The 15,403-nt window shown below is 45.5% G+C and overlaps 1 protein-coding gene across 1 annotated transcript in view; it reads left to right on the top strand.

Moving 5' to 3' along the window:
* Positions 1-13,687, top strand: part of LOC8023316 (coiled-coil domain-containing protein 186) — a 43,200-nt gene extending 29,513 nt beyond the window's left edge. The window contains exons 9-15 of the mRNA XM_029986426.4: positions 4,046-4,120; positions 5,428-5,512; positions 5,565-5,644; positions 5,877-6,041; positions 11,310-11,461; positions 11,901-11,970; positions 12,117-13,687. Coding sequence (XP_029842286.3) covers positions 4,046-4,120; positions 5,428-5,512; positions 5,565-5,644; positions 5,877-6,041; positions 11,310-11,461; positions 11,901-11,970; positions 12,117-12,341 — 852 coding nt within the window. The 3' untranslated portion in view covers positions 12,342-13,687. The remainder of the gene's footprint in view (positions 1-4,045; positions 4,121-5,427; positions 5,513-5,564; positions 5,645-5,876; positions 6,042-11,309; positions 11,462-11,900; positions 11,971-12,116) is intronic.
* The last annotated feature ends 1,716 nt before the right edge of the window (positions 13,688-15,403 follow it).

Below are 15,403 nucleotides of genomic sequence, written 5' to 3'. Positions count from 1 at the left end.
TATATATCGGTCTTCATTCTGAGTTAAGACGAGCAGGCAAGAGTCTGCTCTGCAATGGTCAAGGTGGCCCCGGTGAGTGCCTCTGAGGTGACTCTGAAGCGTGGATTGGTGCGACTAGAACATGTCCCTGGCTCTACTTCTTCAGTTCTGTTGTATACGGAGCCACTCTGCATTTTACCAGCATCAAAAATTACTTGTATGAACAATAGGGGCAATGGCAGAAAAGGTTTACCAGCATGCTTGTAAATTATGTACCAGAAATAAATAAGTTTGTTGTGAAACTGCCCTATTTTTTTTTTTTTTTTTTTTTCAATATTTTTAAATTGTTTTGAGCAAGTGAAGAGTTCCAAGACAGGACCTAGTACTGTCCCAAACCTCGTGATCTGTTGGGGACAAGACCCAACAGAACTCTGTCCTGATACACAGCTGAAAAACGTTGGGAGAGATGCAAGTTTGCTCTCAGTGTTCACTCCAGGCAGTAAGGATGATGAGAAGCTACAAATAAATGTGAGATTTTCTCATTTTAATTTTTTTTTATCAAGTGCTAGCTACAGGTTTTAGCCATGCTCTCATAAATAAGTTTCAAAGTGTTTTTTTTTTTTTAACAAGTATATTTGCTTTTGGTCCATATTTTCTAAAATCCATGTGTAAAAATAACACTGTTGCAAACTCACAGAATTATTGTCAGATTGTCTGGTCATATTTATTTTTCTTATCACTATCTCATTATAGGAGGTCATTAGTCTGTAATGGACTGTAGCGGATTGCTCTGTTCAATTAAAATCATGCTTTTTTGGAAGAAATAATTTCGAAGGGGGTGGAAGTAATGACCTGCATATGACTTTTATTGCATATTAACCCCTTAACCGTTTTTGATTTTTGACAATTTTTAACCCTAAGCCACCTTTTTTATATCTTCTTATCTTATGATTTCAGTTTCTCCAAGCATAAAGTCCTAATATGATTGAACGACAGAGCAAACAGAAACATTTTATTGAAGTTGATTGTAATTGCTTTGTTTTTGGGACATGTTCAACTAACTCGTGCTAAGAAAAAGCTTCCTCATGATTGAGCTGGTACCGGTTACCGCTCATCACTTCTCGAAAGATGGGCGTGTGCAGAAGCTTGTTCTTCGACCAGCACCACACTTGCTCTGGTTTTTGCACAATTCCTTGCAACAGCAGGACCGACAAGAATACCTGCATCTCCTCTGTTGTTGTTGGTACCCATTTCTTGAGGTGAGGATGCTCGCTGAGTTGGCTTGCGTTGAGTTTTTGCTCAGCGTATCGACCAAGCCGTTGTCCAGAAAAGCTTCAAAGTACTCAAGCACGTCAGTGGTTGATTGGACCGAACATATCTTATCCGGGCTGCCAAGAAAAGGGAACCGAGGGGGTGCTGGTGGAACATTGCTCATATCGATTTTCGACCCTGCCAAGCATTGGCAATAGCGCAATCTGGATCGTCGTTGTCCTCCGCTTCGTCCGAGGAGCTGCTGAGTTCGACGACATAATCACTGTCTTCTTCACTTGAAGAACAGAAGTAGACGTCAGTATCCATGTCGCTATCGAAGTCTTCCTCAAAAGAAGCATTTCTTTTCCCTTTGAATGGGCCTGGGCCACACGTGTCACCACCCCCGGACGTTATTTTTCAATCTTGTCTTCTAAAGAAGAAAAAGACAAAACACAAACAAAACAGACGCAAAATTGCCGTTCCTGTGCTGCCATCTGTCGGCAGCATCACAAACAGCTTTATGAACGAGCCTGGGTCGTCTAAAATGGCGAAGGGACGAACGATGCAGGACAGACGAGCTACACTAGTCCTAAACGGTTTGGGGACGGCTCGAGATGGACGAGCTAGGCTCGTCCAAAACGGTTAAGGGATTAACCTTTTAACTGCCAAAATAATTTCCGGCATGCTGAACCAAATTTTTGTCTCTGTAACATTGTAGCATGCTCTGACGAATATTATTTTATAAAAGACGCACTGTTTTATGGGCAAAAACACTGTTTTATGGGCAAAAAGTTTTTTGATGTCTGCATGCTGCAGGCATGCAGACATATTTCTTGTATTCTACTTTTTGAAACACGGTACTACTTTGTAATGGCACCTCGACCTCGCACCCTGAGGTCACTCTTTTGGCTGTCTAACTCAGCTTTTGTATATTTCAAACTCTAACTTTCTTATTTTTGCAGTCGTCAAATACCGAGTCTATTAGTAATTTCTAGATCTCAGTGTTCGCCATGAAGCGCAAGGTTTGAACGACATAAATTTGCCATTCTGTAACAATGAGGGAGCATGCCGAAACAGAAGTCGCCTAAACAAGAAGAAAATGACATGCCATCAAAACGTGACACTACAAGATACAGTAGAGTCCCATTAATTCAAACTCCAGGATGCCACAAATTTTGTTTGAATTATCAGAAATTCATCTAAATATGAGGAAAAATAAAATAATGATTTCCCATATGAATGGCTACAAGCTATACAAATCAGATATTTGATGATTTCCTTTGGATAGGCCTACTCATATGCAAGTATGCCACACATAAAACATTTGTGAAATATATAACATAAGTTTATCTCTCAAAAATGTTGTTTATTGTGCACTCTTTAGACAGCACATGACAACTCAAAACAAAATTAAGTTTGTTCATCAGGCCAAGAAGTTGTCTAATCTGGACTTTAAAGGGGCCATGAAACAATTTTTCAACTACTTTTTACTTAGCTCTCCTCCTCAACTCACAATTCGCGTAGCGTTACCAAACAGTTCAAGAGGATGGAAAGGAGGAACTTTCTTCTTGCTTGAACCCTCGTTTGTGTGTACCTGGACGTCCCCATTCTTCCCCTAGAAGATTAGTGAAGGTTAGTCCATCGCTCAAACTCTGAACAAAAGTTGCCCCCCCTCCCCTCCCCCCTCCGTACCACCCGTGGCTATGGAAGCTACATGCTCGTTGGGCCAGCCACATGATCACGCTCCCTCGAACAACCCTTTGTGCAGAGGATTGGGTCAGGTGATGAAAGGGAGGCGGCTGATTACTCCGGCAAGCACGTAACTCGCACTGCACTTTCAGCTCGGGGGTGAACGGACTAGAGTGAGGCTGGGTGTCGTGTTTGGGGACGGGTGACATCCTTTGGGTACCGCAGATGTATCACAGTGAAAGGGCAGAGAGTATTCGAAGGAAAGGAGGTACAAAATAGTTTGCTATGTTTTCAAATTTTTGTACCTTCTGACTTTCTTCCTTTTGGCCCACTAAATGATATGCTATTCGTAAAATCCCAATCTAAATTCATTTATCCGACCCCAAAATTCATTTCATGCAGAATCCTCTTTAGTGCCCCTTTAAGCAGGGACACATGAACAGTGAAAACTGGGCACTGCACGGCAGTTTTTATAGCAATTTGCATGGACGCTGCGACATGGACCTATGCCACGCCGCCGCGTTGAGTGCGCATCTTACCGAGCACTGGTGCACTGCAAAGAAGCGACACCTGCAAAAGCAGTTGCCCTTCTGCGGTGTACCGGTGCTCGGAAAGAAGCACACTCAATGGGGCTGCGAGAAGAAAAAGTATGAATTACACGAAAATACTGTTTGAAATGAGCGGGTTATGAATACACTAAAAAAATAGGAGGACAGACAACAAAAATTTAAAAATTTGTTTGAATTAATTAGAAGTAGGAAATATCGAAATATGAATTATCGCGAGCCTACTGTAAAACATTGTTTTTATCGCTTGTTCATACATGCTGCTACACATTAACAACAACAACAAAAAAAAAAAGTGACAGCCCAGTTGGGAGGGGCAGGGAGCAAACCAAAACCACACGGGAGCACGACCGAGTATACTCGGGCGCAGCACTCAAAGGGTTAAAGAGCAAGCGGAAGAAAGGTGCATATCTGGCCGTCTCCCCCTCCCACCGGTGAGTTATGTGGCATGTCCGAGAGAACTGCCCTCTAGCAGTTTAGTCGCTTGAAGGCACCGGGAGGTGGGGTCGGGAAACTGGCCTTCCCAGGGAGATGGAAGCATGCCAGGGAATCTGGTGTAGTTGCAGGGCCTGGAGGAGGAGAAGGTGCAGCTGGAGCAGCAGCTGGCTTGTGTGCAACGTGACAAGGCAGAGCTGGTGAGTGGACGACGCCTTCACCACGTGACATCATGGCCGTTTAGCAACTCTCGTACGAAATATACGACTGAATCGTAGCAAAAGGTGCCTCTTGCCCGCGACTACAAATAGAAAACTCCATTCTCCAAAACCTTTGATAGTTTTAATGCAGAATCTGTTAAAAGGGCTGGATTTCATGTGAAAAGCATTACACGTGCATAACGAAAAACGATCACATGTAGTCTGAGGCAACATAATGCATATGTGGCATATAACAGGCAATGCATAAGCACACAAAGCACGTAGAGGGCGTATTTAGCCTCAACTAGAATTAAGCTTAATTAATCTTAATTAGCAGTATGTATCGAGCAGCCGAGCGGAAATTGAACCCCGGACCATGCGATCCGTGGCACCAACGTTGTGCAAGCAGCTGAACTAAGTATGACTCACGAGAGTCTGCAGTAGCAACAACAATTGGCGCTCGCAGCTGGCTCTCAAATGACGAAGCGTAGCTCCCCTTGCGGTCTCATGACGCCACAGGGTGGATCGTAACGCACCAACGGATAGTGCAGTGGGTGTCCAATGTCATTATTTCGCAGCAGCCATTGGTTAGCGTAGTGGGTCCAACAAATCTCTTCTCCTCCCCGATAAGGCTTCACATGACATACTTGATACCACTGCCTGCAGAATGAAACACATCCCACTCCAGGCAGAACATCGCACAATCTTGACCATGTCGACGTCTTGGATCCCAAGAGCTTGTGATTCCCAGAGCTCATGTACGAGCGATTCGAGCTCATCACGCAAAACCGACCCAGCATGTCCACAACCAAGGGCAAAAGTTCTATAGACGTAGTTGGACATTATGACTTAAGTAAATTATTTCAGTTACCACGAGGGGCCTGGTAACCCAAGAGCACGAAGATCTCAATGTGCTATACACACCTTCAAGAGAAGCAGGACTCGTGGAGACTTCTCATTAAAGCACACTCCTCACACCCTCCACTCCTGAATAAATAAAAACTCGACGAGTTTTGATAAATCTGGGGAGCACATGAGTGTCATGTGTGCAACGCATCCGAAACCACCGAAAGCTCCCCATAACCAAGCATAATAAAATTGTAACACAAGCATAATGCATGCAACACACATTCTGTGCTCGCCAAGATTATCGGAATAATCGAGACAAGTTTAATTTTTTTTTTTTTTTTTGCAAAATGGATACGGTTATTTTACAAACTGACGGAAGACCAGTATGTGCTACCAAATGAAGACAGAGAATGCCATATTCAGCGGAGCAATGGCTTGCTCGGTGATGCTGTTCGCAGGAGGCCAGCCTGGAGCGGGAACAACGCCAGCGGCACCACGAAACGCAGCTGTTGACCCGCAAGCTGGCGGACAAGTGCCGGGCAGGTAAGGTTGCCCGGGGCTCGCCGGGCGGGACCGTGACTCGCTCTCGTTGCAGCGGATAAGCTGACTGTGCGGCTAGAGGAGGCAGACAACGAGCAGCGGGTGATGCAGCGCAGGCACCTGTCGAGCGTCAAGGTGCGTCTCGCACCTCTCCGCGGTTGACAGCCAGTGCCGGCGGGGCATCTGGTGCTGTCGATTGCTTCCTTAGCTGCATCGACTCTGCCGAGGCAGAAGTGCTACTGCTAAAGCTAGGGCCTTTGTTTTTGCTCCGGCTCGAGGAAGAAACAAAGCGCGCCCCTTGGGCTTTGGCCTCGAGCGACTGGGGCGACACTTTGGCGGCACTTTGGGAGCGGTGTCCCAATTGCAGGAGCTGGCACGGGAGCTGCAGCACGTCAAGCGGCAGCTGGAGCGGCAGCAGGAAGCGGCTTCGACGCAAGATGCCTCGTCCCCAGAGCCAAGTAGCCAGCCCAGCAGTCAGCCCAGCAGCCAGCCGCTGGTGGGCTTTGTGAACACGGGCCGCCACGATCTCCCGGTGCGTGCCTGCGGCCACTCTCTTGCTGGCTTTGTCGGGAATAGACTTTGCATGGCAGATGCGCCATCCTGGCATCCAAGCTCGAGATATCCAAGCAGCTACACCCAAAGGGAGAAAGTTTGGAGTGTATCTGGGCAATACCGGGATGGAACTGCTGCGCCAATTGCACCACTGCGCACCTAATGACTTTTCATGCACCACACTGATACAAAAGTATAAATAAGAACAAAATTGTGCCAAGGTGCGCCCTAATGGAAATTATAAACCGAGCTTTGTCGAAATTAGCCATCTCGCAGTTTCTGTTGGCAACATTGACACCGGAGCTTCCGGCCCAAATAAGACGCCAGTGGATCCGAATAAAAAAAAAATATCACTATGTGAAGGTTGCTGCCGCCAATGTGAGCTGCCTTTGCTGCATGCTCACCGTGCTTTTTTGAAGCCCTGGAGTCACCTCATCTGAAGATCTGAGTAGTAGAGCAAACGTGTGCCGCGGCCCCGTGTAGAGAACTTGGGAACAGAGGCGAGCAAGCAGTGAGGCGTATGACGGAGCAAGGTACGAGCTGCCAGATGACTTTGAAGCGATTTGACGGTGATGTCACGAAAGTACCTTTGACAGCTGATTTGCTGCAAGCTGGGAAGAAGTCTCATAAAGTTTACACAGAAAGGCTAGAGGTCGAAAAGCAAGACGACGAGAGGAATAATAGGAAGAACAGTGATGCGAGTACGAAGAGAGCTCGTCTCCAGGAAGAAGAGCAACAGCTTGAACATGCATCATCTGTTCGCGCAAACTATGCTTGAGCTTGCGCAGTCATTGATTGAGTCAAGTCTAAAAAAAATGAAAAGGAAAAGGTGATGGAGAGGATTGAGTCTGGACAAGTGCTGTTAGCGGAGGCTAATGCGAAATTGGCTCAGAATCTCGAAAAAGAGAAGTGTATCCGTGAGTAGTAATTGACGAAGTTCCAATAGGTTTATATGTACAAGGGCATTTATTATCTTATTCTATACCCGTTTTCTCCTCAAGAACCTTAGTAAAAAAAGTATGGCTTCTCGCAGAGCATTACTAATTTCCCTCTTTATGCTGAAAATTGAGGTATGTGTAGGTGCATTTTAGATAAGATATATGTTACCTTATCAAGACATACATGTTTCAAACGCCAAAAGCATTGCTTCTGCCTCCGGCAACCAAATCTTGTGAGAACTGCTTTGCGCAACGTATGAACATTGAGCAAAACTTCTTTTTTTCTTCAGGTGAAAACGGATATAGTCACTGAAAAATGAAAGATAATTTTTGTGCCTGTATTTTTAATTTTCGGTACACCTTACTAGTCAGTGCTGAGCAATGAAAGCTATTTGTACTTGTTTATATTTCTCTCTTTGCAAGTTGGTTTTGTCACGTGTCACACTGTCATGTCCAGTTTTGCCTCATATGTTTTGTGTAATTTGCACGTAATTTTGTGAAAAATATTTGCAACAAAAAGTTTGTTCAAACTGCCGTTAAGTTCACATGAAATTACTTGCATGCCATATTTTCTTTAGTATTAAAAACCAGGTGACATTTAGCTTTTATTTTAACATTCTTAAAACTCGTATGCTGCTCCCAGCCTGCTCCAAAATTTTTCTGCTCCCAAGATTGCTCCAAAGCTGCTTTGCCCGGTTCCATCCCTGGACATACGTGTCAATTATGTCATGAGCTGACGATGTACAGATTGATAAATAAGGAATCTTATTAGCGCGTTGATAGCATTATTTATTTTTGTGCGTGTTTATGACTATCGTAATTTACCGTCAAAGTGCCAATTTTGTGTCCGTACGGGCGTCTGCTATAAACATTTTGGAGATTGCATGACGTACACATCAAGCGCTCACTCCCGCAGAAGCGTACAGGCCATATTCACGGCCAAATTTTTACTGTTCGACTGTTTTTGTTTTGTTTTTTTCCTTTCTTAGAAGTCCTTCTTAAAATTCTTTCAGGTTTTGGATACCTTTTTTTATTTTATTTCATTAATTTTTTTAAGTTAAGGGGTAAGAGATCAAGGAACACGAGGCCTGTGGAGCGTGAACCCAGTGGCGCGTTGGTCTGAACGGACTGCGTAAATCGGTTCTTTAAAGTATCGTGCAACGATTTATTACGGAGGTGCCCGTTCGAAAGCATAAAAACATAAGCTTGCCTCAGTTAAAAAAAAAATTTTTTTTTGTAGTTACTGATGAGATGAGAACGGCAGAGGGGGGGGGGGAGGAGGGGGTTTCAAATGTCTCGCCTCCAGCGTGTGTTTGTTTTCTGCCTTCGATAACGCTTTGGCGACTCGTGGACCGATGCATGCGGAGCCAAAGGACGGCAGAAGGCAATGCCCTGCCACTACGTGGTGGCAATCAGTTCATCGAACGACATTTCATTGGCAGATCGTTTCGTCGACATGCGACATTTCATTGACAGTTTGTTTCATCAAAAGGCTGCCCGCCTCGCCTTCGTTTCATCGACAGACCTTGCGACGTTCCGTCGAACACAACCAGCTGCCATTTTAGCAACAAAGTTTTTGCATTTTGTCTGGTTCACAAGGGAGAGAGAGAGAGGAGGGGAGGTGCCCGAGGCTTGGGTAAACACTGGTGATCGACTGAATCTGCCGAACTTCGGATTCGGCAAAGTTCGGCATATGCCAAACTTTTGAGGGAAAGTTCAGCGAAAATTTGGCATATGTCCGAACACGCACGAGAACGCGACGGGGCCATGGACCGCAAATAGACGCCGTGTGGTCGTGGAGTTACCATCGTACAATGTAGTAGTACAACCAGCGGTTAAGGCGAGGTGTGGAGTTGGCAACACGGTAACTGTGCTTTTGTGAGCCTTTGTGAGTGAAATGATGCGGTATATTCTGGATAATGTGATCTTCCTTTGACCTTTTTAGCGATGCAACGGGGTAGTTGAAGCATGGACTGACAATTACTTTAAAGCACTCGTTGCGATTATAACAATCCTCTTTTCGGCTCACAAGAGCTTGTGCCCCAAAAAATAATATTGATTTTTAATTAGTGTTATTTCGCAGTTTTCATGTATCTGCATAAAAATAAACAGAGAACTATCATGCTCAACGTTACACATCCGACATTCCTAACTTTTCCCATCTTTCTAAATGTCAGTGTGTGTCCTAACACTAGAAACTGGCATTTTAAAGGTTAAAAACGAGACGTTGCGAATATGGGACACACACTTTCATGCTAAGCTGACGTCATGCGACTCAAATCGAAAAACATGCTTATTGACAATAATATTGTTATCTTTTCTGGTGAACGCTCAGTAACCGTTGCATTCGTTTTTGCGCACGAAACGGTGACTTCCACAGAAAGTAAGAACGCAGCCTTTGCATTAACAATGTACACCACGCACACTTGCAGGCTTGCGTGATGAGGCGTCAAAACCGGAACTCTTGTAGCATGATTCGTGACTGCGCTCGCTACTACCCAACCTCATTGTTACGCCGCTTCTGCAAGAAGTCACTAAAATTGCCAGTAAACACACAAATACAACACCGATGCAGTTATCTTGTCGTATATCACCTTACTTAGTATTAACTGTGTCAATATGCATTACATGTTGCATTTAAGTTAAGAAAAATACAACATAAAACCTTTTTTCGCCAGAAAAAACAAAATATCAGCATTAAGTCTGGTAACAATGTATTTTTGCCGAATCTTTGCTGAATCTCTAGAAAAGTTTGGCTTTGTTGAACCCCAAGATTCGTCCGCCGAATTTTCGATTCAGCAAACATTCGGCCTATCACTAGTAAACACGCCTCAGTGAATAGCGCGCTAGCTTTTAGCGGCTTAGTTTAAAAAAAAATAATAAAGTTGTTGACTAAACATACAGTGTCGACGAACCTTGTATCCACGAAAAATTGTCCAGAAAGCGTGTTTCCACGAAACGATGGGGACCCGTACTACAGTGACGGACATTTAGCTAAGCATTCTTTTTTTTTTTTTTTTTTTTATGAAATTATCAAATAGTGGTGCGGTCCAGTATGACGGAGAAACGGGTGGTGGAAGAAGGAAATAACATTAGCTCCCATTTGTCTTCTTGCTGCTTCGCACCCGCTAAAGAGCATCTGGTTGCATTTTAAAATCGGTTTTAGTGGAGTATGCGGCTTCACTTTGACGTAATATTCCGGTTGCGATCATAATTCGTGCCACTACAGCGATGCCAGTAATTTATTTTGGTTTCGCTTTCGACAGGAGTTGCCTTTTAAAGGGCCCCTGAAACGAAGAAACTTTTTTTTTAAACAGTTCGGTTGGGACACACGCATGTCAAAAATAAAATTTATGCAAAAAAAAAAAAAAATTTAGAGCAACATTGACAGTAAATATTTACAATTCTGCGCGCAAAGTCGATGACGCCACGGAATGGTCATTTGTTCAACGAGATGGTCATTCGGTCTTTCCACCTCAACGTGAAGGCAAAACCGATCCACCTCCTCCATGCACCTGAAATACCGAGAGAGAAAACAAGTGGAAAGGGGGGAGGTGACTACCAACTAAATCGTGTCTGGCGCCGTCAATATTAATCTAAAAAAAAAAAAAAAAAAAATTTCATGTAAAAATGCATTTTGTGACATGCGTGTCCCAACCAGATTGTTTAAAAAAAAAACTTTTTTTTTCATTTCAGGGGCCTTTAAGTAACTAATTTATTTATTTTGTGTACAAGAAAATCTGAGACTTGCCTCTCTTGATTGTTGGTTTTCTCTTTGGTCAGATGTTGTTCCTTTAGTCGGTCCTGTTTGTTTTTATTTTGTCTTCACCCTTTTTTTTTTTTTCAAAAGTTCATGAATTCTATAAGTGTACACTTTTGTTCTCTGCTACTGTTGATTGCCTCAAACAACATTCTACTACGCAAATTTCGAATTTTGGCATTTGATTGTAGCACATGAGGAAGGATAGCCTTCCTCAGACATCTTAATCACACAATCTCCAGTGCAAGGGATAAAATCAACATCAGCATAGCTGATGGCGAAAAAATTGTGAGGCCAGAAGGGGGGCATCGTAAGAGCTGATTCGCTTCCTCCCGTACAAGTGGAGTTAGTCGCCTGAGGGTTTTCAAAACTTTGCGCGACTAACACGGTCATGGGACCAACTGGAGCGATATTTGCAACTCTTAAGTGGGAATTGCATGAATTTGCACGCTCGTTTTATCTGATCACTGGGTGAGTCTTTAGGATAGATTGCACACAAGGCACCCAGTGGCGGGGTCCAGAGGTCTGAAGGGCGCATCCTCCGGGACAGGCCAGTACAGGGTCCGAGGTGCAGCCAGACGTGCAGATGCTGCTGGAGCGCATAGTGCGGCTGCAGAAGAGCCTGGCCCGAAAGAAGGACAAGCTGGACTTCCTCGAGGAGCATGTGGGGCACCTGCTACTTGAGCTCAAGAACAAGTCCAGGTAGGCCAGGTCCCACCTTCCTCGGGGCACCAATGGTGCATGTTCCCCAAAGCGTTCGGAGCACCAGTGGCAGACATCTCTCAACTTGCCTGCATTCAGCTATGCTTTTTTACGGCACGACCCGTTCGCGTAGGTGGTGTCTACCACGAGCATGATTTGCGGCATCCATTAGCACGGTCCTCTTTCCTCGATCGCGCACCGCCGCTCTCATCGTCGTTTGACGGAACAATAATTTCCGGATGCTCGCTTGAGTTCCTTTGCACTTGCATCCATAAGGAAGGGTGAAGATGCATTTAGAAAAATTAATGCATCCTTTCCAACGGAGACGAGTCTTCCTCCGTCCGCTCGTTTAGCGAGAACATTGAGCGACTGCGGTGGACGGCAGACGCACAGCCAGCCTTGGAGCCAGAGGCTGAGGCATGCTCTCATTGCACCACAGGATCATCCAGAACTATGTGGCCCGGGAGGAGGCGGGTGCCCTGATCCCTAGCAGCATGGACTGCAACAAGGTGAGGCTGTGGGCCGGCATCGGCCCCCTAAGGCCACAAACTCCTTTGTCTCTCCACATGCCCTCTGTGGGGACGCACAGCAGGTAATGGGGGGGACTGGGGCGAGCGGGCAGGGACGCCCCAGGCGACACGGTTCCCTCTCGCAGGAGGAGCTGGCACGCCGCGGCGGCATCATGGCATCGGTCTTTGGCAGCCAACCCCTGGACGCCGGCATGACGCTGGAACTCTCGCTTGAGATGAACCGCAAGCTGCAGCTGGTGCTCGAGGACACCCTGCTTAAGAACATCACGCTCAAGGAGAGCATGGACACCCTCGGCCAGGAGATTGCCCGCCTCACCCGGGCAAGCTCGGCCCCTGACCGACCACGCTGAGCAGTTGTTGCATGGCGGTGCCGCCGCTTCTCTCACGACGGTGTTTCTGGACCTCACTGAAGGGTGGAGATTGTGGGGGACGTCCAACGCGGGTCTCTCTGCTAGCTCCAAGGCACCTGGGCTTTGCAGCAATTTGTGCGGCTCTAGCGACAGCAAGTTTGTGGACGATGCAGACGCGCTCCCGTTTTGTCTTGTTAAGACTGGAGAAGTTCGCAGTTGCATGATCATTGAGCTCGTTTTCTCCTAAAGTGTTGAAAGATGCCCGGCTCAAAGGGGGTGCCAAACTGGAGTTTTCTGTGAACATTGAAAACCTGTAAAAAAGAATGCACGGGTGCAAACAACGTACAAAGCATGGACTGCTCTGTTCACCTGCTCTTCATAGTCCGCAAAATTGTTTTTGTTATGATTCTCTCGAGAAACAGTAGCGTTGTTAAAGTTGTGTCAACTCGGACCGACAAATTTGTTTGTACTAGTCCGGTAAATTTTCAGTGGGGACTGATAATGCCGAATATTTAAATCAGTTTGCGACACACTTTTATGTTATTCTTCTTGCAAAATTTGTAACCGCGGTTTGAAAAGTATTTTGGAAGCGTGGCATTAATCATAGCGATTTGCATTCTACCAGTACATTGTTATTAGACATGTTTTTAAAGTGTTTACCGGAAGTGCATTCTTGCGAGACGTTGGTCAAGTGCACAATACGGCGGTATTCCACACACCTGGATAAAAGTAACGACGTGAAGGCCACAGTGTGTGTTGAGAAGGGGCCGTGTGGCATGCCACCTGCCTTTGGAGGCAGTGTGGAAAGAAAAGCACCTTCCCTTCCTTGGGACATCTCGTCAATGACGGGCAGAAGACGCCGTGAAGAAGCTTGGACTGTGACGAACAAGTTTCCAAGTTCTTGTTCACAAAACATTCTTAGTACTAGCATACATTTCCATAACCATTAAATCTACATTGAAGTATGGAAGTTGCATGGAAATGAGAATTATTTCATTGCATCAGTTATTTTGTTCTGTGGGCCCAGTTCAAGTGGGCTTCAATGCTTGCTTTTAAGAGTCCATAAAATACTGTGATGCAGTCTACTCCATCTCAAAGAAGTTGGGTGCAGCCTTGCAGAAGGCACAGGTACAAGTGGACAGTTTTAAAAAACCGCCTTCCTTCCACGAGTGCTTGCAAAGCATTGCATTTGGCAGGGCAATGTTGTCGTTGCTGGAGCTTTTGATTGTGCTGCACATAACTTTAGGTGGAGTACCAGGGTGTGTTGACCTCTTTTTTGCCCGAAATGCTGTGGTGGAGTCGTGCCCATGGGAAATAGATACAAATAAAATGCTGGATTGTGCAAAGAGAATTGTCGTGTCAAAACCTGTCAAACACGAATTCCGAGTACGAAGAAAAAAAAAATTGCGGTGGCTTAGCTCGGCTATGCCAGAATATACGTAGCGTGAGCTTATGCGCACAAAATGAGGCGTTATCAAGCGGCTCCGGTGCAGCATCAGACTTAGCTACTGCGCAATGGAGGCGCATAGCTGGGCACGCAGCGGCGGCAGCTCCGGCGCGCTAGCTGTGCGCCGTGTGACGTCGCTGCTCCTCATGCATGCGGAGCACGGCTCTTTGGGAGCCACACGAAAGTGCTCAACCTCGGCCAGTGTAGCTCACGCTACAAAAAAAAGACTGCTATTTGTTTTAGCAGAATTGGTAGTGGCGGGTGTGGATAGCAGAATGTACTATGCTGTTCTTAGTTACTGTGATATGCCCATGATGCCACGTATATCCATGTGGGCTAAGTGAATTGAATACACTTTAAATTAATCGCAAGACACCTGTCTCATATGGTATGACATTGCAATGTGCCATTGAGGTGTGGTATAAAATTGCATAAAACTCACTTTTTTAAAGTGAGGATAAAACAACATGATTCATGCTAAAGGTCCCAGGTTAGCAGGCTTACTGCACTGGCCAAACATTTCATGAACAGTGGGCATAGGAGACGTAATTTAAGCAAAAAATAGAAAAGAGCACTTCCCACTCTGTAATCAAATAATCGAAGCAGCAATATTGCCGCATGCGGCCGGAGGCATGCGGTTTGGAGAAGCTTGTTTTAGCGAACACCGTTTTACCGATCCCAGTTTATCGAATTCCTTTATAGAGAAACAGTTTAGGAAAAAAGTCGACGAGCCTCCTTTGAGTGAATTCTGCCGTCACGAAGCAGCGTGTATCGATGGTTCAGGTTAGAGTTCCTGTATAAGCTCCCTACGGGAGCCAGAGCTGCGCGTTCATCTCCGTAGCGCCGTCTTTCCTGCACGGCATGTTGATACTGCTCCTCACGTGACTGAATTCGGCGAATAGCGGCGCGTTCAAAAGCAGGAGAACGATCCACAATTGCCCCCCCCCCCTCTCTCTCTCCCACACACACACACAATATCTTCACTCACAACGCTTAGTAGTCGGGGTTGGGCAGTATCGCGATACAAATGTATCGCGATAGTGTTTTAGGAATACATTTCGTATCTATATTTCTGTATCGCGATAATTTTTTTCACCAGTATCTGTATTCCTGTATCGAAATACATTTTGAATGTTCCTTTGTATCGCGATACAATCGGGGTGGAATGTATTTCGTAACATTTCTTAAAAAATACTCCCCCCCTCCCCACAAAAAAAAAAATAAATAAATAAGAGGTCTGCCCACTATCCTACTATCACAGCCAATCAGAGCTTTTTTTTTACTTTTGAGGGTACTAGGGTCAATGAGATGCTAGGGCATGTTAGCATGCTGACCAAGGTTCCTTCGGATTCTCCAAACTATTTTTCTATGCGTCCTCTTCTCACTTCTGAGAACTGTTGCGCAGTCGGGCAATCGAACCAGGTGGCGTGCCAGTAGTGGAGTCGGACACGGCTCTGGGAGTTGGGGTGTCGCGAACCGGTCGCGGTTCGAGTTCGACCAGGTTCGACTTTTTCGAACTTTTAATGAAAGGTTCGACGAACCTTGTATTGAGGTTCGACTCGTGTGCACATGCGCCACAGGCTGGCCAGTTGGCTTCGGATTGAATGGTAATGGC

The sequence above is a fragment of the Ixodes scapularis genome, unplaced genomic scaffold (genome assembly GCF_016920785.2).
Source record: "Ixodes scapularis isolate PalLabHiFi unplaced genomic scaffold, ASM1692078v2 PGA_scaffold9__187_contigs__length_104089568, whole genome shotgun sequence".
Lineage (NCBI taxonomy): Eukaryota > Metazoa > Arthropoda > Arachnida > Ixodida > Ixodidae > Ixodes > Ixodes scapularis.
The sequence above is the reverse complement of the archived record's forward strand: the minus strand, read 5'-3'. Positions and strand labels throughout refer to the sequence as shown.